At 38.3% G+C, this 24,772-nt stretch overlaps 1 protein-coding gene and 2 long non-coding RNA genes across 5 annotated transcripts; all 3 read right to left on the minus strand.

The window, feature by feature from the left end:
- Positions 1–5,893: 5,893 nt before the first annotated feature.
- LOC110916890 lies at positions 5,894–7,367 on the minus strand. The gene is made up of 2 exons (XM_022161542.2): positions 6,838–7,367; positions 5,894–6,419 (listed from the first exon to the last, which is right to left on the minus strand). Exons 1-2 carry the CDS (start codon positions 7,269–7,271, stop codon positions 6,104–6,106), a joined length of 750 nt encoding a protein of 249 aa, XP_022017234.1. The 5' UTR covers positions 7,272–7,367; the 3' UTR covers positions 5,894–6,103.
- Positions 7,368–8,732: 1,365 nt separating this feature from the next.
- LOC110916205 lies at positions 8,733–9,687 on the minus strand. Of its 2 annotated transcripts, none has more exons than XR_004884281.1 (3): positions 9,549–9,687; positions 9,256–9,463; positions 8,733–8,992 (listed from the first exon to the last, which is right to left on the minus strand). It is a non-coding gene; the product is annotated as an uncharacterized LOC110916205 (long non-coding RNA). The 2 variants fall into 2 exon arrangements; XR_002579562.2 differs by having other exon boundaries at positions 8,733–9,006.
- Positions 9,688–11,726: 2,039 nt separating this feature from the next.
- On the minus strand, positions 11,727–13,623 carry LOC110916966. Of its 2 annotated transcripts, none has more exons than XR_002580168.2 (4): positions 13,469–13,623; positions 13,302–13,370; positions 13,160–13,219; positions 11,727–11,815 (listed from the first exon to the last, which is right to left on the minus strand). It is a non-coding gene; the product is annotated as an uncharacterized LOC110916966 (long non-coding RNA). The 2 variants fall into 2 exon arrangements; XR_002580167.2 differs by lacking the exon at positions 11,727–11,815 and adding an exon at positions 12,140–12,198.
- Between the last annotated feature and the right edge of the window lie 11,149 nt (positions 13,624–24,772).

Genomic DNA, 24,772 nt, shown 5'->3' on the forward strand with positions numbered 1-24,772 from the left:
TAAAAAGCTGATATTTTTAATATTCCAGAAGGCTCAAAATAATATATTTATCATAACAAATCAGTAGAAATTGGTTTGAGGTCAAAAGGTTTTGTAAAACTCATTTTATGGCTAAAAAGGGCAAAACCGGCATAAACCGAATAAACCTTAGAACACTAAGTTAAGCTCAGCCTAAAAATAAATAAAAATCTTCAAAATTCCCAAAATATTATTTTATAACAGTGGGTAAAAAGTTTGGTATAAAAATTTGGGTTTTAATAGGTTATACGTAATTTACGCCATTTAATTAGTAAAGAAGCTCTTAATTACGCTATTGAGCATAACTCTTAATCTAGACCTCAAACTGACTTCAAATTTTGGGTGCAAGTTTATAAATTAGCAACTAAGGTGCCTACCCTTTTACATTTTAAAAAATCACGATTTAAGGTCAAATGGGCATAATGGTCAACATATAAGCAATTAACGGAAACATGCATGTGAATAGGATATCTATTGAACCGGGTTGTATAAACTCAGAGAGTTATACTAATATGAAAATAGGTTCAAAAGGAGCTCTAAGGCAATCCTAATCTTGGCTTAAACGGGTCAGAACTGAAAGTCAAAGCAGAAGTCAAACTTTGCGACTTTCGGTCCCAAACCGAGCCTAAACTGAAAATTGTCGAGTTGAACATGTTGGAACATGTTCTTACATTAATTACCAAGTTATTTTAATGATCAAACAGATTGCATGTAACCTACATTGCTAATTATAAGTTAATTTGAAGTTAAACGTTCTGTTGACTTTTTATAGTTAGCTTTGACTCGACAATTTGCATGCTTAAAGTGGGAATCTGGAAATACCCTTTTAAGGGTTTGTTACCCACTTAATTACCTTCTTAAAGGTATCTTTAATTCGTGATTTGACAGAGCACATTATAAGTAATCACGAAGTCAAACCTTAATTACGATGGTTTGACTTTTAGCTAATTAACTAAGCTAAAAGTAATTAGAGGGGTTTAAGGACACTTACAAGAGTCCTAAGAATTCTTAAGATGCCTAAGAAAATTTGTTATAGTCCAGGAAAGCTCCAGAGATGTCTTGAACCAAAGTCCCAAGTTAGCAAGTGACAATGGTTACCATTCAAGTCCTTATATAGTGAGCCAAGAGGTCTAAGATTGTGACACACAAGTCTACAATGGTTGGGGGATCATCCCAGGTGTTCCTAGAGAGCTAAATACTGCCTAGCAAGCCCATGGTTTCGAAATTTTACGTTTTAAGTCGGTGCAACGGGCTGGACAGGTAGCTGTCCAAAAACTGCTGCCAGCGACGGTCTTACGAACCGTATGCTTAAGGCCTTGCGGTCCGTAAGAACCTCTTGCGGACCGTAAGCTAAAACGGCTACGGTCCGTAACCGACCCTTGCTGAAAACGCCCAGGTACCCTCCTTACGGACCGTAAGCTTGGGGCCTTGCGGTCCGTAAGAGGTGGTCAGAGGACAAAAATTTTAAAACTTTTAAGTCTTGACCATGCAACTTTCAAATGTCGAAACATCAGACTTTTACTGAAATGTAGGGTCCACCATTGTCAGGTTTTGCATGCTTGCATGAATATTGATACCTTGGAATCTTATGGCAACTTTAATTGACGGAAACATCAAGAATAAGTCCTTGGATTCTCATGTTAGTTGGCCAAGGTAATTAACTATTTTGATTCATTCTTATAAGACTTTTATTTAGCATTATTAGTAGCAACATTCCTGCCACATCTCGAGTTCACATAAAAGATGGAACTTTATTTATTTGGAAACGACCGGTTATCATATAGGATGATTTTCAAAAGATTCAAGGATCTTGGGATTCTATAGAAATTCGGGTCGCTCAGAGGTGATTTAATAACATGTCGCCCTTGGGTCGTTCAGAGGTATTTTTAAATAACATGACGCCCCTTTTAAAAGAAATCCTACCTAATCATCTTTTATTTAATCCGGTTTTTTTTCTGACACGTCTGTCTCTCGTGACACGTGTCTTTATTTCAATGGACAGGAATTTCCGAGGTGTTACACAACCTTTGTCTCGAGTCGGAACCATGGTCTCGACTACTGTATTTTATGAGATCTCGACTCATAATGAGGTCTCGAGTCGCAACCACGGTCTCGAGTTTCAGCCTTATGGCCTCGAGTCGCAACCTTATGGTCTCGAGTTATGACCTTATGGTCTCGAGTCGAGACCTTTGTCTCGAGTTTGTAAACTTTTGAGCCCTTATGATTTCGAGTCGAGACCTTGTGGTTTCGAGTCGAGATCTGTTGGTCTCGAGTCGTAATCTGATGGTCTCGAGCCCACTGTTAATAGCTGTTTATTGTGATAATAACTGAAAATTCGAATTCTAAGGGATTTTGAGATACGGTTTCCTGTTTAAATGATGATCTAATTTTTTCAAAATATTTTGAAAATTTTATCTGATTATCAATTAACAGTTTTCGAATAAACTTAAAAGATAAAACTGGATCAAACAGGAAAAACACTTAATAATCCTAATTACATTCCAAAACATAACGGAGTTTTTGAATTTTCCTAAGAACATGATGAACCCTAAAAAATTATAACATAAATTCTGGAACCAGAAACCTGAATTTTAAGGCTTTAAACAGATTTCGGTACAATTAAGATTTGCCATTATGATTCCGAGTCATTTAAAAAACATTATTTTCCCTAAAAACATTGATTTCAGCACATATGACCCGAAAACAGCCGTGAGTTTTATTGAGTTTTCAAAACTTCTGTTTTCCAGATTTCAATCCCAGAATAATGGATACGAAAACAGAACTGACTAATCAACATATGCTCTGATACCACATGTTGGATCAGTTCTGTTTTAGACATAATGGAAAACATGAAAACATAACTTTGATTGCATCAGTACAGGCCAGCAGAGAATCCAGATGGAGACGCAGCAACAGTGTTTGACATGATTGTCAGCTTGATCTGGTTCCTCCTTAGGGTGCAATCTAATGATGGTGATGATGAGAAACCGACAAGGGAATCGGTTAGGAGAGGGAGGCGAGATTGATGTTATGCGTTATTAGGGTTTGTGTAATTGTCTAACCCTTTAACCTCCACATTATTCTCCTTATGTATGCACCCAGGAGGAAACCCTAATTAGTTAATAAGGATAATTAGGCCCATCAACAATTACCAACTAATTATTTAATAGGATTGTTATATATTTTGATCCATATAATGTAAATGATTATAATAACTACTAGATTAAATATAAAATAAATATATTTAATCTTACATCTATACATATCATAACATGTTTATCCAAAGATCAAAAACTAAAAAAAATGAAAAATCAGAGTGAGCATATATCTTGCAGAAGGACATTTTGAAGGATCATTAACCAAACTAACTTAAGATCAAAACCAAACTAACCACATAACAAATTGACTGTTCATTTCTAAGCATCAGACAATAAAACCAACCACATGACAATGAGTCCAGTAGCAGATAATACTTACCATCTCGATGATGCTACATGTTGCTCTGAATCGTAGTCCTAAACACCCAATTAAAATCTTGCTGTAAAGAATCAAGATTAAGTTCGATGTCAAAAGAAGAAAATGTGATGTAGAGATCACGAACCTGTAACTATCGATGTCGCCGTATGCTGGTCACTGAAATTCGGTCGTGGAATTGGTGATTCAGAAGTGTGATTTTGAGTGAATCTTTGAGAATCAGTCGTTTTATACTGTGAGAGAGAGAAAGAAAGTAAAAGGTAAAGTTGTGAAATGTGGATACAAAGGAGACACGTGGATTCAAAATAGCAATGTACAAACAACATTACTCAAGATACAACATACTTAAAACTATATTTGCCATATAGAAAGTTAAATAGAATATTTCAAAAATAGTATATGTACTAGATTGTTACCATTGGTTGCGCGTTGCGGCGACCATGTCAAAGTTGTTTATAGCTGGCATTACGTTATGTGATGTGATACATTAACCATATGAAAACGCGTTTTTTATTTATCTTATCTAAAGCATTGTGGTTACAAAAGAAATGGAGTCGAACCAGAGTTGGTTTGTTTAGTGACGGTTTCCCCTAACCACTACACCATCCCTACCTTTGCATCAAAACTTAGCGACATCGAAATCTACAATAACTCGAATTTATATTGTCGAATGAAAACTTATTATATTTGACTCAACTCGTTTCTGAACACATATTACGTTAGACCAACTAAAAACGTAAGCAAAAAAAAGAATGAAAACTTTTTATATTTTACCAGACTTGTTTCAGAAAAAATTATGTCGAAATGTGAATTTATGTAATTTGCATTCAAACATGAATTTATACCAACACGTACATTAAAATGTCAAAACGTAGACCAATTTAAACATACATAAAAATAAGCATGAGAACGCATTATATCTGACCCGACTCATTTTCGAAAAAATTTACGTAGAAACATGAATTTATACCGACACTTACCTAAAAGAACCATGTGAGAAAATAAGTTTTAGACTTTAACCTAAAAATTGAATATACGGGAGGAGGTAAAATTGAAAAGTTAGAACCAAAATGGGTAAAAATGATAATTTATAAAGTTTTTAGAATTTTTTTATAAAGTTTAAGGGCTATATTTGTCAATTTAAAAAAGTAAATGTAAATTTGTTTGTGTTTTATGCACCCACCTTTAAATTTAAGATATAGACTAATAAAAATTAAAATCTAAATAATAATAATATTTGATTGTGAAGCTATCCGCAATACCTTTAACTTGCAATTTAAAAAATAAACTACAGAGATTTTTGGAATGTTAAGCAGTTGGATTTTCCTGTCCCTCTTTGAAAGTCACCTAAATATTTCCTTTTTTAATTCTTAGATTGGATCACAACTGGATACTGAAGCCCATGTTTTTTAATGTGTTTTTATTGAGCCCAACAAATCTTTGAATCTACATATCATATTTGATGATTTAACAAACTTAATTATGTTTTCCTAAATTAATTAGTTAAAAATTATACATTTATAGAATTTTGTTTTAATAACACATCATCAACTTGTACAAGTTAAAATGACAAATGTTAATTCGTGTTGAAATCTTTTAGTATCATATCTGAATAATTAAGTTTAGTTGAATTTTTTAAACGATTAATGTATATGCCCATACCATAACGAACCAATTCTAATTAAAATGCCCCCCCCCCTCACACACACAACAAAGGCGAGTTAAATCCCGCTAGTTATAGATTATACACGTAATTAGTTGTATTTACACAAACATCGCAATAGCTATAGAAGTGGGGTGCAAGTTATAACATATACATATTCATGAAAACCAAATTTATATATATACTACGAGCTGATTTTGAGTTGAATGATGATGGAATGGTCAAGTGGGGGGGGGGGGGGAGGATCCTCCTCTCACCACACCATGCAAGTTAAAGGAAGGGGCTTTAAAGCCCCCTTGTGTGACGTGGCGTTGACATGGCGCTGAGGTGGCGTGATAAAACCCCTAGGGGCTTTATACCACACCCTCTAGCCTAAGCATCGCTCTCTTGCTCTCTCACTTTATATACACACTATTATCTTCAAAACAGATACTTATTCTCACGCCGGAGGGTGGTTACAAGGAGAACCCCCCTATCCCCTCCTTGTAACGAGCTTACGATGTGCTACTGTTTTGCAGGATCATCATCATAGCAGCTTGGACGAGAGAAAGAAGATTAATCTTTATTTGTCGAGGCATAAAATACAAACTAATCACCTGATTAGTTTGGTGTTTCTTCATATAGTTATGAAAATAAAATCACGTAGCTTTAGTTTATAAAAAGAGTTCAAAAATTATACAACTAGCAGTTGTATCACACGAGCATAACAATATTTTAACCTTAACTAGGAAATTCATGAAGAAAAAAAACACTTCATTTTCTATTAGAAATAAAGCAATTCTTATTTGGAAAAGAAGCTCACAAATATTCCAACGTTTTTCCCATGTAAAGTATGACAAGATACATGTTTCTTATTCCGACAATCTTATAAACAAACAGTTTCATGATTTCATCCCCATATTTACAAAAGAGACCATTGATCCGACATATATTTGTTTGGTTCGAAATCTATCTTGACATCAAAGAACCAACGACACCTGCGATTAGAGTGGTCGGATCACCAAGAACAGCTGAAATCACAAACTGCATTGCCAAACCAGCCATCTCACAACACTTCTTCACTTTGCCTTTGCTTTGATGATGATGATTATGGTGATAGCTTTCCAATGTACCCTTCAAGCTTGGAATTCTTGTCTCAAGTTTCCCATTTTTCCCACACAAATCACCACTCACCCCACCCCTACCAAAATATATCTCATGCCAACTCTCCACCAACATCTCTTTCACACATGCCACATGTAGGTTGTACTTCTTGCACTTTGACCTAAAACCATAAAAACCGAATAATCGAACCATAACTAAAATACACGAAAAAAAATCAAATAGGTTGAGAAACTGATAGTTCAGTTATGATTTTCTTATAACTGATATTTATGGTTCAGTTATGATTATATGTGTATAAATAATCTCTATAACTGAACCAAATAATTCTACTTTTATTATAGATAATAGTTATATGTCGGAAATGTTTTTTTTTCTATTTTTTTATAAATAACATAGTGCACGTTGATTATTCTCCATTATAATAAATTAAAATGATTGTTGATATAAATTAAGTGAAATTAACTTGAATCCACCAATGTCTAAAGTAGGCCGTTAACCAATCGATGGTTAACTGAAATATCAGTTGTAGGTTTGGTTTTAACTCATAACCAAACTGAACCAACCCATGCACACCTCACCTGTAACTCCAACTTCGTCCTTTCCTGCCACACCTGTGGCAGGCGGACCCCACTTTTCTATACAAGTACAACTCCACCTCACCATCATCCAACATAGTTGGAAGCTTGGCACAACAAGGGTGAAGATCGAACCCGCACAACTTACAATGGTAAACGAACCCTGACACTGCTTTCTCGCATGCGTTGCAGTATCGCGCTATGGGGCCAGGAGGGCGTGATAGAAACTGGAATGAACACTTGGTGTAGAAAGGGTGGGTGATGGAAGGGGATGGGAGGGCACAATGGACATGTAAATCATAGTTGCATGTTGTGCATTTGTAGTTGGACCCTATGCCGACTTCCTTGCAACCGTCGCACTTGAATGGGACCTCGGTGTAGGCCGGTTTGAGCCGGTGTTGAGGGTGGCTAAAATGGGAGATGTCATTGTATTTCATGGTTGATTTTGTGTTGGTTATGGTGGGTGGTTTGTAGAGTATATAAAGAAAAGGTGGTCTTATTAAAGAAGTAGTAAAAGAATAATACTCAATAACGTATTGGTGAGGTTTTTTGGTTATTTGGTGTTGATATGAGGTTGATTTTGAAGGATCGCTTGGGAATGAAGCAAAACAGGATAAAGAGAATCGAATTCTGAGAACTTTCTTTTGTCTCTCTTTTTTTTTTATATATTCGGATGAGATGAGAAAATAAAATAAATTAAAACAAACACAAAATATTTAGGTACTTTGACAGGAATGATTGGTTGAATCATGTAGTAGATTATTGTTGGAATATATTCCTTTGAATGGCAGTTGACAAAAAGGTGAATGGTATAAAAATAATAACATTAAAAGCTTAAAAATAACCAATAATGCGTATAGAGTAATAAACTAATAATATGTTTGTTGTATTATGAATGTTAAAAGACTACAAATTAAGGGCTAAAAATAGTAATTAGATCAATGTTTTAAAAACCGGTTTTTAAGTCATACCGGGTTGTGCTCTAAAATGGTTCAACCGGTTGAACCGGGTTGTATCGGGCGGTTGAACCGTGTTACTAGTTAACACTATAAATTCCATAAAATACAAATTCATCTAAAAAAAACAATCCAATCTCAACTAGGATTTATGTAACTGATCACAGTTTTATCTAAAAACAACTATTTTTATTGTAAACCATTAAGCATTTTAAGAATATTTTTATTAGTTGTAAACAATATTGCATTGTATGAGGTGAGTAACAATTTCAGCAACGACGAAATATTAGAATAAAAGGCACTAGGTTAATTACCGGAAATATGGAAGATCAATATTACCTTAATATTGTATATACTAAAATTAAGAAATCAAATCTTAAGATAATGCAAACCGGTTCAATGGTTTGAACCGGTAGAACCGGATTTACCGCCGGCACATAAGACATACCGTATTCGGGTTTTACCAGCCTTTATAGTATCGGACTCGTGTCTGATATACGGTTTAACCGGTATAACCGGCCGGTTCATACCGGTATTTAAAACATTGAATTAGATAGACAGGTGGAGATGTGAAATAGTACACGAAAAAATGAAACCTAATACGAAATTTTGGATTTGTGTTTATAGTCTAACTAGGTTATTACCCGGGAATGCTTCCTGAGCTCGAGAAAGTTATATATTTAGCACTTATTATTTATAAGCAATAAATACTTAAATAAAATGATAAAAAATAACTAACATGTTATCACCCGGGAATGCTCCCCGGGTTGTTTATTTTTATTAGTTAATAAACATGTTTTTTTCGTTAAAATGTAAAATATTATTTCATTAAACTTTTACACAACATTGATTAATTGTTAATACAATAATAAATTAAAAAAATGTCTTCATAGATGTTAACAATAATAACTTAAGTAAATAGTGTCATTCAATGACATAAAATGCGAAAAATTTAACCAGCTTCATTTGAGTGATCAAGAAATTAAAGAAAAACAGAACTCCACTACTTATCATCCTAACCAAACTCAATTCCCACACGGGATACATTTAATAAACAAATGACCCGACGCGACCCAACTCGAACGTACCGACCTTCAATGCTGCATCACTTGTGATACCAAATTCAGCAAAAAAGACGGCTAAAATCTTGTTTGTGTTCTCTTTCACCTCCGCTCCTTCATCTTCGTTTTTGAAACACGCAACTGCACAAAATATTCTACACACACATTGGTTTATCACATAAACAATCCCTTATTTCAACTAATTTCAAAACAAAATGATTGATCGATGAACAAAGTTGATTTTACACAATAACTAACCCTAAATTGACACTGAATTTCGGCTTCCAAAAATCAATCAAGAACAATTTCTTCATTATTTCTTCTAATATGAATAAACTCCCTGAATTAAAAGCACACGTAAGAACCCTAAAAACATATATAACGATTAAAAGATGAATACAAACCTAGCAAGTCGAATCTAGACTCGGATTCTCATCATCTATGTCGCATCCCACCCTCATTTTTGAAGAATATGGTGCGGAGCTAGGGTTTTCAGAGTGGAGACAGAGAACCTCTATACAGAACGCATCAGAGAAGCCGGACATTACACGACAGACACTTTGATATTCATCAGTGTCGGGATCATAGCAAGCCATTAGAAATGGATTGTACCTGTTATTAAACGTACGTAAGATACATAATTAAGAACTGAAAAGGGTAAAGCTAGTAATTTAACGGTACTATATTAAGTTGTTACCATCCAGCATTCCTTCCATTCCCGTACCAAGCACCAATAGGAACCAAGCCCAAGAAATCATTTAAACCTTCGAAATAATTTCACTTCACCTGCAAATGATATTATACCAATTGAGTATTAAAAATAATTTAACACCGACTCATAAAACAAATACAAAGAAAAGCGATACAACTCATTCGATATTAAATAGTATTACAAAATTCTGATTTTGAAAAATAGTAAAAATTAAAAATTATACATTACAATTAACACTTAATAAGATATCTCGTTCTCTCGCCTTCTTCCCTGCAATTTCATTGTTTGTTTTAATTTGCAAATCAGCAAGCATATCACAGGTCTTTTGATCTTGTTTCAGCAGATGTGTGATAAACTCTTCTGCTTTTTTCTTTAAACTCTGATGGAGGAGAAGAGACCACTTCATCCAGCAGTGCAATGCTACTCCAAGTTTGCTTATAATATTTATCACTCACCATAGCAACTTTTTTGTTGAGTTCTTCATCTTTTCTCTGTTCTTCAAGTGACCATCCTAAAAATTCAGTTTTAAGATCGGCAGTTTCAGACCAGTGGTAGAAGCTTTTGCTTGCCATTTAGATAGAGTGTTAGTGTTTTTTGCACAGTTTGTTTTAGGGTGAAGGGTTTTTTAAAAATGAAGTGTTGATGTTTTCAAGTAAAGTAATCATGAACCTTTATAGTGTGTAAAATGTTTGATGTGGTAAATGAACAGACATTTCCTAATTATGATAACCTTTTTTGAAGGTTTAAATTTTGTTCTTTGGTTTTCTAGATATTTAATTTTACTTGCTTTCCCATTAAATCATTAAATGTACATGTTTTTTAAATATAAATTTATACACGTTTTACCATTAAATCATTAAATTTTGTTCTTTGGGTTTCTAGATATTTAATGATTGCATTTAAAAATGACCTTTGGCCTGTTTCAGATTCTATATAATACGATTGACAATTCAAATGTTGTTTTATCATACACAGATTCATTCACTGAAAGCCAAAGATCAATTGTTATTGTTTGCTTTAGTTATTATAAATACATTAAAATGGAGGCATATTCTGACGATTTCAAGAAACGCTCTATTAAACAAATCGAAGAGCAAGTTTTGGCTGATAGGTCTACTCTTCAAGAGTTGAAGAGGTGTTTTAACGGACTACAACTTGGTCTCCTGACAAGAGACCAGGTTTCGAGAAACCTGAGGGCGATGCCAACTACTTCCGTTCGTGACCTATGTATTGCGAGTAATATAGAGTGTGGAGATAGAGACCTAGAGTTCATGAGAAAGATCAATGACATACATCGTGACGTTCAGTGCTCCATGGAGTTGAAGTTAAAGTTTCTTGATTCTTGCTATTAGAGTTTAAGTGTCTGATTAGTTTTGTTTTTTATATGTAATTGTTACTTTTTAAATACTTTATATGGATGATCGTATTCTTTTTACTTCTTTTTAAACTTTTCGATTTAACAATGTTTAATCTTTATTTAATTTTCTCCTTTAACAATTCTCGAAGCCAAACAGTTTCAACAAACCCGAGTAACTTTTATCTGAATTTGGATTATGTTAAGATTGTTTGGTAGTTGTATCTATTATTCTAGGGCAAAAGTCGAAAGATCCATTAGGGATAGCAACACTCAATATGCTAGCTAGTCTTATAGAGCCAAGTTTATATCTTTTAATATATGTTCGTTTATTTAACAACATATTTTGATAACAAACGAAGGTGAACACGAAAATAATTTTATAGCACTGAGATTAGATAAAGACGTATAACAGGCAAGAAAGTAATTTTATGAAACCATGTTCAGGTAAAATGAGAAAAACAACAGTGTAGTCATTTAACATGATTTTCGTCCTAATTTACACCAAAAAGATGACAATAAAAACCCTAATGAAGGCTACCTTCAACCTAAATAATCCTAGAAATCAACCTAAAACAGTCTACAACACCCAAAAGTTAGAGTTTATACTATGCGGCTTGCTTAAAAAAGGCCTCGAGAAACACACAAACAGATTCAAACTGAAACTAAGTTACAACATAGCAATGTTGAACTTCTACTCTAATCACATTGTTTAACACCATGAATGACAATATAAAGTTTATGCTTAAAGTACATACCAAAAGTTTTAGGATAGAACAACCATTAGTTGTTGGAAACATGAAGCTTTAACATATCAAAAAGTTTGATAGCTGTTTTGGTATCTCCAATGGCCTAACTACACTTTCAACCCATTAAATAGCTTTAAACCTTAACATAGCTACAAAAAATGAAAAAAAAATCAAATAATCAACAACGTTTCTATTGTTTTGTTAGAAAGAATTTGAAGGCAAAATTTTTATATATAGATAACTGCTATTTTGGCCTTACCTTGAAGGAAGAGTAACACTAAACAATACTGTTTCAAACTTGAGCGAAAACATGTTCAAGATAACCTCTTTCGTGTTCATGTGAGCAAGAAGAGAGAAAGACACAAAGGATGTGTCAAACACAGTTCACATGATACAGATTTGACACATGAACCTGTATCATCTGAACTATGTTTCAAACCTCCTTTGTGTCTTCCTCTCTTCTTGCTCACATGAACACGAAAGAGGTTATCTTGAACATGAGTAATAACACAGCTGTCTTCTACATCCATCGCTAGATTCAAAGGGCAAATATGGTGAAAATCAAGAAACACAAGGTTAATAATATTTAATGTTTTGAATTTGATGGTTGATACCTTTAAGATCAAATCGAAGTGGTGAACAGTCTTACATCAGATGCAATATACCTACGCAAGAGACAACAATTAGTTTCAGCAAATAGAAAGGATCTTTAGCAGGCTGCACAGCAATTGCCATAGCTTTACCTAAACCCAGAAACATGCGTATAATTTGCAAACTTGATATGGTATTGTTCATGAGAAAATAGTTAAATTAACTGGGATTATAGTGGCCAACAGGTTGATATTATTATTTTTTCCTAAAGAAACTTCTTTGACTGCTGAATTCTATTACCTAATTATTATTTTTTAAGCAACTATGATCACTCAAGCTAAACCCAGAAACAGGCGTATAATTTGCAAACTTGATATGGTATTGTTCATGAGAAAATAGTTAAATTAACTGGGATTATAGTGGGCAAAGTTGTTGTTGCAATTCATAAGAAAACCAGTTATGGCCCGAATTACTCATTCATAACAAAACATGTCGAAATTACTTCTATTAAAGGAAGAAAAAAAACTTGCAAGATAAGCAAAGAGGAAGATATCCCTCAGCTAGCATGTAAGAAAGATAAGCTATGAGTATCATGATAGCAACTTCTCGATCCGTTGAATGCCTAAACTCCATTAAACCAAAAAAGACTTGGTGTCATCGATAATGTATACGTTTGAACACGCTAGGCGGCTTTTGACCCTTGAATCTTTTTAACCCATTTTATTTTTGTGAATAATTTTCAGATTTTACTTGTTTGACCCATTATCAAGGAAACTAAATAACCAAGTTAAGACCTCTAGATACTCTGAATGAAAACGAATGAATGTTTTAGGTTATTTGAGCATGAGAAGAAAGGAATGGTAGAATCTGAAACTTTTTATGTAAACATGTAAAAAACGCACCTAATCCCCGGAGACGGTATCCGAGGACCAAACCCAGAACCACCTAATGCAGGACTTCCTCTAGCAAAAAAACAAATCAACGATACTCTTAACTAACATCAATATAAATAACCTTACAATGCATTGTAATATTGTATATTACCTTGGTTCTCTAGGCCTGGGATGCTTAGATGAAGATCACCTCTTGAATCTTCATTCTAGTAGGACCCATCTACATATCAAACATGGGAAATAAAACTTTCAATCAACAAACTTATATAAAATTCAGTCGATCAATCAATAAAAAATTTAAAAGGTGAAAATTTGAACCTTGAACAGGAGATGATCAAGCAGTTTCTGAACATAGGGTAAAAGCCAATCAAACTCTCCAGTTAGCTGTTGCGTACCCTATCGAACTGCCCAGCTAGCTGGTGTGTAATATTGAACCACATTACTTGTAAAAGGTGGATGACAATCTGCTTCAACTACAACTGGTGATATATACATAAAATTAAAAAACTCAGTATCTAATGCATAACATTTGCTTTACTATTGAAAGCACAAACGAAATAAAATGGTAATTTTACCTTTGCTCCCTGTTGTGTCGTTGCTGCATATGGTGCTGGACATGATAACCGGTTTAGATGCTTTCACAGTTTAAAATAAGTCGTGAAACTTTTATTCGTACATAAATTATGCAAACTCGTACATAACATGGTGATCACAAATCAACGTGACAGGCATGTATGATGCGAAATTCCGAACATATATTCTCCAACTCCTAAAAACATATATAGCTAAGTGGTGAGACATTGACAAATCAAAAAAGACAAAATAACAAAAAGATGTACTCAAAGAAATCCATAAGAACTTACAAACTTTAAAAAAAAGGAAACCATTTTGCCTTGGGCACCTGACAAAAAAAAATCCCAAAATAATAAATAATAATGAACAATGTGTCATAAAAAAAGAAACTAACAAACTACCACATAAGTTATTTTCATGACAGAAACAACTTTAGTCCACATCTCTTACTTTACAAACACCAAATTGCAGTATCATATGTGCAAAAAATGATGGCAAATATGTCATTTATAATCAAGTACATCTTCATCCATTACACAACATCCAAAACCTTATTACAATGACCTTCAAAAAAAAAAAAACAGTAAAAACCCTAAAACGTTTAGAACTGACGAACTCACAGTAAATCATGAACAAAATTATATGAAAATAGGATATGCAACAAATCAAATCTGAATAAGAGGATTAAAAATGAAATAGAAAGATACCGATTTATGTGTTGGTGAAACCCTAGCCGCCGCCCTTTCGTTGTTGCGTTAAACCACAACCATCATAAGACCACCACTGGGAAAACCTAAATCAACCAATGTCGTTGTCATCGTTCCTCTTCAGGCCACCACCATCTTCCTCATACGAGACAGTCAAAATTTTAGAAAAAAACTGAGACGATGAAACAAATAAAACGAATAAAATCAATATCGAGTAAAGAATCCACATACCTGTAAGTGAATCGGTTTGATTTTGGAATCCTTTATCAGTCGATTCAAAGCACAAGCGACACCTATCTTTTCAGAGAAAATTAGATGTAGAAGCTTCAAGGAAGACGGAGGCTAGGGTTTGGTTGTGAAGCGGTGAAGGAAAAGAATGGGGCTACAGGAAATTAGGTTTTTTTATTTGACTTATATACCCGGGTTATAAAACGGGTCGGATCACATCAAAATGGGTATCCGCGGATGATAAAAAAACTCAGCTCATTTTCCCGCCAAAATGAATCCTGAGAAGCCCTAATAACGTGCCACATCAGCCCAAATCTTTATGTTTATTATATATAATAGATTAAACGGATTCATGTCAGTTTCAAGTCGAATATGTAAACCTGTTTAATTAAATAGACTGTGTTTGGTTTGACATGATGGGTTTACGCATGTTCCGTTTAACACGTTTATTATTAAAAAAAATGATCTAATGTCATAAGCTAAGTTGGATGGGTATTCCATTCGAAAACTTAACACATACAATAGAAATGAGTATTATGTTTATGGTTTATGGTTTAAACACAATTATTTATAATACATGAAAATATAATCAGGTTATGAATTTGCAATTGTAGAGTATTTGAATTTTTTTAAACAAATTTCCTGGTTATAAGGGTCGTGTCTAGAGGTGTACAAACTGTATTTTTTACAAACAGAATTTGTTTTTTACCGGTAAACAAACTGGTTATTATTCCAAACTGGTTTCCAATGATAAAACCCCAAACTGACTAAACCGATTTGGGCCGAGTTATAAAGCGGTTTGGGACAAAAAAACCGGTTTAAACAGTTTTTAGAACTGGTTCGGTTAATAAACCGGTTTCAAAGATCGAGAATACGAACCAGTATCCAGACCGTCGGGCCGAGTTGGGTTGAAATCGGTTTTGAAAACCCCCTTTTTTTCAAACTAGATCGCTTTTTTTCGGGTTTTTTTTTCAAACCGGTTTTTTGCCCACCTCTAGTCATATCTGTAACGCCCTGCGTTTCGAAACTTCTATCATTTGGCAAGTCTCGTCCCTGTAATACTTAATGATACTTATTTAAGTCTTAAATATGATACTTATTGTATGATAAGCTAGCTTATACGCAGACTTGAAACTTGGAAACCTTTGTGTTAATTATATAGTTATACCATGTAATGGTTACTCACAATAATACGCAACGCAACACTTATTCTAGCTTGCAAAACGAACCAAAGTCGGAAAACTAGCAAACGGGTCTCGGCTGTCCGAATGGACATCCGATCGGATGACCATTCGACCGAATAGCCATCCGATCCATTACGCACTTACACCGCCTTAGCTGTCAACATCAGCTATAAATAGGCCCCTTGTGCTCTCATTTCACACTTTCACTCTCTGCCATCCGACCACACGCACTCCCAAGTCCTTTCAAGCACATTTCACTCGATTCAAGGCAAACTTGTAAGTATTTCTCCTAGATTCTTGTACAACTTTAGTCATTTAACACTTCTACACAAGATTCTTCATCAAAATCACACGAACACTTCAACATTTTCATGAAAATCAACTGATTCGGGCCTCTTGAAGGTGGTTTCTCCTCAAACGTTGGTACAAACTGTTGTGGAGCACCATGTAACCAAGATCGGCCTAAGATCTTACAGATTTTCATAACTTTTATACGAAAACTAAAGAACCTCGCACTTTTACACCGGAGCTGACGGAATTTCACATGGTTTCCGGCTCAGATCTGATGAACTTCACAGTTTACACTTGTTTTTCGAACTTTTCTTCAATTTTTATACAATACAGTAGTGGAATCGGACTCAAACAGGCTATTGACTCGTTTCTTAGTCAAAAGCCGGCTTGAAAACTGATTTCACCAGAAAACGGGCCGATTGACGGGTCCAAACATGAAACCACATCATAAACAGTTCGTCGGTTCAAGAAGGGATGGTTCCCAGCCGACCGAACAGCTAGGTTTGATAGGTTTCTGTTGTTTGACGCGTCGTTGCACCGTCTCTGTTAACTCAAAACTTAGCAAATTTCCCAAAACTTCACTCACTGATCGTCTGTCTAGATGGCCATCCGATCGGATGACCATCCGTCCAAATGACCATCCGCTATTCGAATGGCCATCCGTTTGAATGGTCATCCGACCAGATGACCATCCGCTCAGGTATTCATCAGACACTTTTACTCGATTTTCACACCGCTCGACACTCTGTTCCCAACCGAATCAGCTCTTAGACGACTTATGCTCTGTTCCCCGCACGCAGACTGATCCAGCACTCCCTTCGATCTAATCTTTGGTTTAAGCACCCGTTGTGAGTATACTCGATCCTTTTTTTGTTTTAAACACTATTATCAAGACACTTGACACTTGAAACTTGAAACTTATTTGAAACATACTCTATCCTCGTTAAACATGAAACTTGAAACTTGATACTTGAGACTTTTATGCTATGTGAACGTTTAATCCTTGTGTGTAGTTCTGCCTTAACAATGGTAGCGCTATAGGGGTAATGCACCTCCCCGTTAGTCTTTGGGGTATTGTTAGGATGAGACATTTAACCTCCCGTTAGTCTTTGGGAAAGGCATTTAACGCATTAGAAACTTGGGCTATCTGTCACACCCCCAAAATCCACCCACGGAGTACTACCGCTTGGAGGCGTGACTGACCAGGATCCAGCCACCAATCATACTGAACAAGCATATAAATAGTTATAAAAGTCTAACCAATACGATTGGTGTTCAAACAAAACAAAGTTTAAGTTGCAAGCGGAAGCATAAGTCTCAAAAGTAAAACACAAGTTCAATTGTTTCAAGTTTAACATGGTACGCAGCAATCCGTGTCCCACAACGACTCTCCTCCATGCAAGCTCCAGCTGAGTACCTATGGTCCTGCAAAGCATGTAGTAACGAGTCAACAACTAGTTGAGTGAGTTCACAGTTGGGTGTTCGTTTTAGTTGTTTCGAAAACAGTTTCCTTTAACTGGCATCCTGCCGTGGGGGTTACCCCATAGTTTAAAAACGTGACTTGTTTATTCCCGGTTACTCTGGCATTCCAGCCGTGGGGGCTACCCCATGTTAGTTATCAGGCATTTCGGCCGTGGGGGCTACCCCATGCGTACACTAGACTCGTTACCATATCGACTGCTGACTGTAGTCATGTTTATGTGCCCTGAAACTGTCAATGTCTATCATCATTGACGTGCCCCAGATCCATTAGTTCACGCCCGTCCTCTGCGGCACGGTGTGAGGTTTGTCAGACCTAAATAGCGCTATCTAACTAATGACCCGCTCGCCATTGGCCCGGCGATTAAGTCGATATAAAAAGGAGGGACTTCGTGATAGAGTTTTGGTCTAGTACGAGTTATCCGTCCGTCCGGACGAGGAATCACATTCCTGAACCACTGCTGTCCTACCCAAGGAGGACGAGGAACCCACGTTCCTTAACCCCATTCCCAACCCAGGGAATCCCACGCTTTGTAGAGGGTGTGAACTCACCTTGGTTTGCTCGGCAGTTAATCACAGAAAGGTCAATCAAGTCGCAAGTAGTCAACTACGTCCTAACATAGATACCACTTATATCAGATTCGAACCAAGCAGTGCACATACAAGTAGAAATCATGGCATGGCAGTTTATCAATAACATACTCAAATAACAGTAGCACGTATGACCCATATGTTCAGCCCAATTACTTAAGCCCAAAACATGCATTAATCAGTAGCACAAGGAGTCCATAAGGCCGGCCCATTAACTTAGGCCCGTAACTAAGCAAGCCCGATAAGTGTGGTCTCGAGTCGCAACCGGACTCGCAAGCGTGGTTGCGGGTTATGCTGGTATTGATCTCGAGTCGCAACGGGACTCGTAACCGGTGTCGCAACCTGTGGTCTCGGCTTGTCACGCTATGGTCTCGAGTCGTAACCGGACTCGCAAGCGTGGTTTCGAGTCATACTGTTTGTGCTGATCATAGATGGTTGCGAGTCGCAACCTATGTCGCAACTATGGTCTCGGCTCATCATGCTGTGGTTTCGAGTCGCAACCGGGTGTTTCGACTCCCCAGCACCGGCTGATCCTTCGCAGATTGTACTATCCAATAGAATTCATGCAAAATTATGTACTATCCACTAAACATGTTTTGTTGTCTAACATTTACCCAAAATGGATCAAACAATTCAGATTTCAAATATTCAAAGCACCTTCAAGCACATTCAAGTTGTTCTTCATATATTCAAAACACATTCATCAAGTTCTTCACATATTCATAACATAAGCAACCCTTATTCAACCAAATTTATGAACCACAACTCACTAGCATGCATCCTATTATGACAAGCATTTGGTTTCCATTCATCCATCAATTCCACTTGTATGAACACCCAAACCCTTCGGATCCAAACCCAAGTAAAACCGATAACACCATTCATATTCAAGCATACTACACATTTTATCATAACAATGCATCAACTTATCATGAACCCAAGTAAAAACCGAAAACACTTATGAACCGATTTCTTTGAACATCAATTTCATCATGCATCACTCAACAACAACATATTGTCAAACACTTCAACATTCATCAATCCAAGCACAAAACACAACATGAATATCTTAACACTAAGCATTAAGAAACACTAACCGGTTGATGGGTTTCGAGGATGTGTGTGAGCTTCCAACCGATTGTGTGTGTGAGCCGATCCAAGAATCCAATCCGAAAGTGAGGAGTGTGTTTGTGTCTCTAGGGTTTTAGTGAGAGGGAAGTAGGAGAGTGTGTGAGAGTGAGTGTGTATGGTTGCCCAAAGAATGGCAAGGTTGGTAAGAAGTATGATATATATATTAGTTCCACAAGGTGCACCCTAATGGGTTTAGTTTACAAGTCGGCTAAGGGGTTTACGGCCCAAATGGCCCAACCGGTTACTGTTCACTCGAGACCACATGGTCTCGAGTCGGGTCCTTGTTGTTTCGGTTCATATACATACACGCATACACATAATATAACATGTAGTTCACATAAGATGTTCACATATATCATTGCACCAAACATGTCAACTAATCACATAACGTATAAGCATGTTACATCAAGACACAACGAAAGGTTCTAAATTTCGAGTTGTCACATCATCCCCAAGTTGAAAGAAATTTCGTCCCGAAATTTGATGGCACTCACTGAGGAAGCTAGTTAAGTTGCATGGTTTTCCCGGTTTTCCTGGGGTGTCACATCCTCCCCCCGTTGATCTGGAATTTCGTCCCGAAATTCCATAGCTTCAGCCTCAGTAGTGGTCGTACCGTTTGCAAACAGTTGGGGATACTTTTGTTTCATCCGATCTTCGCGCTCACAGGTGAACTCTGGGCCGCGACGTGAGTTCCAACGAACTCGAACGAGAGGTATTCTAGTGCTCTTGAGGACCTTAACATCTTGGTCCGTGATTTCGACTGGTTCCTTGACGAATTTCAACTGTTCGTCGATCGTGAGTTCCTTCAGAGGAACTACGTGGGTCTCATCTGACAGACACTTCTTCAGATTCGACACATGAAAAACGTTGTGAACTGCACCGAGTTCTGCTGGTAAGTTCAGTCTGTAGGCCACCTTGCCTATTTTCTCAATGATTTCGAAAGGTCCAACGTATCATGGGTTGAGTTTGCCTCGTTTACCAAAACGAACCACACCCTTTCAGGGTGAAACTTTGAGTAATACCCGCTCCCCAACCTGGAGCTCAAGTGGTTTCCTGCCCTTATCGGCGTAGGCTTTCTGACGGTCACGAGCGGCCGCCATGCGTTGTCGTATTTGAGCAATCCGCTCAGTAGTGTCTACCACATGTTCCGGACCTGTGATTTGACTATCCCCCACCTCTGCCCAACAAAGAGGTGACCGGCATTTACGTCCGTACAATGCCTCGAACGGAGCAGCTTTGATGCTAGTGTGGTAGCTGTTATTGTACGAGAATTCCACAAGTGGCAGATGCTTTTCCCAGCTGTTGCCAAAGTCGATTACGCATGCTCGAAGCATGTCTTCTAAGGTCTGAATAGTGCGCTCGGACTGTCCGTCCGTCTGTGGGTGATAGGCTGTGCTCATATCTAGACGTGAGCCAAAAGACTTGTGCATTGCTTGCCACAGTTCTGAGGTAAAACGTGCATCTCGATCAGAGATGATAGAGGTGGGCACCCCGTGCCTCGAAACAACTTCCTTGAGATATATCTCCGCTAGAGTGGAGAATTTATCCGTTTCCTTAATTGCCAAGAAGTGTGCGGATTTTGTGAGTCGATCCACGATCACCCAGATAGTATCGTTTCCGCGCTGTGATCTAGGTAGGCCAGTAACGAAATCCATGGAAATTTGCTCCCATTTCCATCGTGGTATCTCTGGTTGTTGGAGTAGGCCTGAGGGTTTCTGATATTCTGTCTTGACTCGGGCACAAGTCAAACACTTGCTGACGTAAGTTGCTATGTGGGCCTTCATGCTAGGCCACCAATACGTAGTTTTAATATCGTGGTACATTTTATCCGAACCAGGGTGTACCGAGTAGCGAGATTTGTGTGCTTCATCCAACACAAGTTCTCGTAGGTTGCCATAGAGTGGGACCCAAATGCGTCCTGTTACGTAGTAAGCACCGTCTTCCTTCTGTTCTAAGCGTTGCCTTGACCCGCATAGGGCTTCAGCCCTAACGTTTTCTGGTTTCAGTGCTTCTATTTGAGCAGCTCGTATTTGAGAAGGGAGACTAGAATGTATAGTGAGTTGTAAAGCTCTCACGCGCTTAGGCGCAGTGTCCTTTCGACTGAGGGCGTCAGCCACAACATTGACCTTGCCCGGGTGATACCTGATGGAGCACTCATAGTCATTCAGCAGCTCGACCCATCGTCGTTGCCGCATATTCAGTTCCTTCTGCTTGAATATGTGCTCTAGGCTCCTGTGGTCGGTGTAGATGGCGCACTTGGTTCCGTACAGGTAATGCCGCCATAGCTTAAGTGCGAAAACAACGGCTCCCAGCTCTAAATCGTGTGTAGTGTAGTTCTTCTCGTGAACTTTGAGTTATCGTGAGGCGTAGGCTATGACTTTATCTCGTTGCATCAATACACAACCAAGACCTTGAATTGATGCATCACAGTAAACCACAAAATCGTCTGTGCCCTCTGGCAGTGAAAGGATAGGTGCACTACAAAGTCTATCCTTTAGATGTTGAAAGGCTAGTTCTTGTGCATTTCCCCAATGATAAACAACGCCTTTCTGCGTTAGCGAGGTGAGAGGTTGTGCAATCTTAGAAAAATCCTTAATGAATCTCCTGTAGTAACCTGCCAATCCCAAGAATTGGCGAATTTCCTTTGGTGTGCGAGGTGCAGGCCAGTTCCTAATAGAGTCTACCTTGGATGGATCAACGTGAATCCCATCCTTGTTTACCACGTGGCCTAGGAAATGGACCTCACGAAGCCAGAAGTCGCATTTCGAGAACTTTGCGTAAAGCTGTTCTGTTCGAAGGAGTTCCAAAATAAGTCGTAGATGCTGCTCGTGCTCCTCCTGACTCTTAGAATAGATCAGGATGTCGTCGATGAAGACTATAACGAACTTGTCCAGATAAGGCTTGCATACTCGGTTCATCAAGTCCATGAAAACTGCGGGTGCGTTTGTCAGCCCAAACGGCATGACCAAAAACTCATAGTGCCCATAACGAGTTCTAAAGGCTGTCTTAGAGACATCCTCTTCTCGAACTCTCAGCTGGTGATATCCCGATCTCAGATCAATCTTTGAGTAGTAGCTCGACCCCTGCAACTGGTCGAACAAGTCGTCAATGCGCGGTAGAGGATAACGGTTCTTCACAGTCACCTTGTTGAGTTCACGATAGTCGATACACATCTGGAAGGTACCGTCCTTCTTTTCACAAATAGTACTGGAGCTCCCCAAGGCGATGAGCTAGGACGAATGAAACCCTTATCCAAGAGTTCTTGTAGTTGCGTAGAGAGTTCTTCCAACTCTGATGGAGCTAAACGATAAGGGGCACGAGCTATAGGCGCAGCTCCAGGAGCTAGTTCAATCTGAAACTCGACTTGGCGATGGGGTGGAAGACCAGGTAATTCCTCAGGGAATACCTCAGGATAGTCTCATACAACTGGAAAATCTTCTAGCTTCTTTTCTTTCTCCGTGGTGTCAGTAACTAGAGCCAAAACCGCAGTGTGGCCCTTTCGTAAGCACTTCTGGGTCTTAAGGAGAGAGATAATGTTCTCAACAGCACTTCTCTTGTCGCCACGAATCATGAGTGGTTCATTACTAGAACCAGGGATACGAACGATCTTCTCGTTGCAAAGAATCTCTGCTCGGTGTTGGGATAACCAATCCATCCCAATGACTACGTCGAAACTACCCAAGACGATAGGGATAAGGTCAATAGAGAAGGTCTGGTTAGCGAGGACAAGTTTGCAACCTTTGACTACGTGTGAGGCCTCCAAACTCTTACCATTAGCTAGCTCTACAGTGTGCTTGTTGCTCAGGGGTGTTGGGATACGCTTAAGCATTTTACTAACTTCTAGTGACACATAGCTAGTATCGGCACCCGAATCAAATAAGACTGTAACATAAAAGTCGTCGAGAAGGAACTTACCCGTCACCACGTTGGGATCATTCCTTGCTTCACCTTGACCAATCACGAACACTCGTCCCCTGGCACCATTGTTGTTGTTGTGGTTCCCATTGTTACCATTCCCCTGATTGTTGTTGTTGTTGTTCTGGTTCAGTTGGGGACAATCTTTCTTGAAGTGGCCTTCAGCTCCACACTGAAAGCACCCTTTGTTGTTACCCTGTTGCTGCCGCTGATTCTGTTGAGGTTGCTGACGATTCTGATTGGCGGGGTATGCGCTCCTGCAATCCTTTGCAACATGACCAGGCTTGTTGCACCGATGACAGTTGCCCCTGGTGCATGGCCCACTGTGGTGTAGGTTGCAACGATTGCATTTGGGGTGATTCCCCTTGTACCCACCATGACTTTGACCACCAGACGATTGCTGACTGGGGCTCTTGTGGTCGTCAGTCTTTCTCTGCTGAGACTGAGATTGCACAGAAGTTGAACCCTTGCTTGAAGTTCCATCCCATTTCCGTTTGTTCTCACTAGAGGTACCAGAAGTAGTTGCAGCACCTATGCGCTTTGGTAACTTGTTCTGCTCCACCGCCTGATCAGTAAGACGGTGAGCCAACTGAACAACCTGCTGGATAGTGGCCAAGTTTGCTGAAGTCACATGACTTTGGATCTCTGGCACCAAGCCCTTGAGATAGAGTTCAATTCGCTTATAGGGAGGGTCCACCATAGTAGGACATAACAAGGCAAGCTCATGCGATCTCTTAGTATACGCCTCAATCTCTGACCCCGTCATCTTGAGGTTGTAGAACTCATCTTCCAGCTTATGGATGTCATCGCGACTGCAGTATTCCTCCCTGATCATTTCCTTGAAAGTTTCCCATGGGGTGGCGTTGGCAGCAACCAACCCCAGCATTTGCACTTAAGCATTCCACCACGTGAGGGCCAAACCCTCGAGAGTACCAGTAGCATACTTCACCCTGCGTGCTTCGGGGCATTCACACATTTCGAACACAGACTCTAGTTTCTCAAACCAGTGTAGGAGACCTACTGCTCCTTCAGTTCCGCTAAAAGTAGTGGGTCGGCAGTCCATAAAGGTCTTAAAAGTGCACACCGGTGCCTGAGCATGTTGACCTAAGGTAGGTGAAAGAAAGACAGAGTTTAACACAAAGGTTGGTTCACGAGAGTAGGATCCTAAAGATCCTAGGATAAGTTCGGACTGCAGGATATACCTCCTGCGTATGCAGCTGCGAGTGCTGCGGCAACTCGTTCGTTGATCAAAGCCGTCAACTGGGCTTGTGTCATGTTAACGCGTCCAGACATGATTCTTCATATCAAGAGTAACACGAGTGAGAGAGGTTCGCGAAAGTACGATAGTAGGATAGAGTAAGCACGCCCGTATTCAAACAACAGTAGTTATACTAATCAAGCATACCATGGGCAATGTACTATGTAACTAACAAGTAGGCAATATACACATATCATATTACCTAGTATGTCGAGCCTTGCATGTGGAGTGGAGCGTCGTTGTGGACCGTTGAGCACTATACCGG

Source organism: Helianthus annuus, chromosome 16 (genome assembly GCF_002127325.2).
Source record: "Helianthus annuus cultivar XRQ/B chromosome 16, HanXRQr2.0-SUNRISE, whole genome shotgun sequence".
Lineage (NCBI taxonomy): Eukaryota > Viridiplantae > Streptophyta > Magnoliopsida > Asterales > Asteraceae > Helianthus > Helianthus annuus.

Bases quoted from the DNA above. Each gene is read 5' to 3' on its own strand.
- LOC110916890 (XM_022161542.2), bottom strand. From the start codon at position 7,271: ATGAAATACAATGACATCTCCCATTTTAGCCACCCTCAACACCGGCTC. The intron at 6,420-6,837 runs GTGAGGTGTGCA...TTATGGTTTTAG, and splicing joins GGACGAAGTTGGAGTTACAG to GTCAAAGTGCAAGAAGTACA.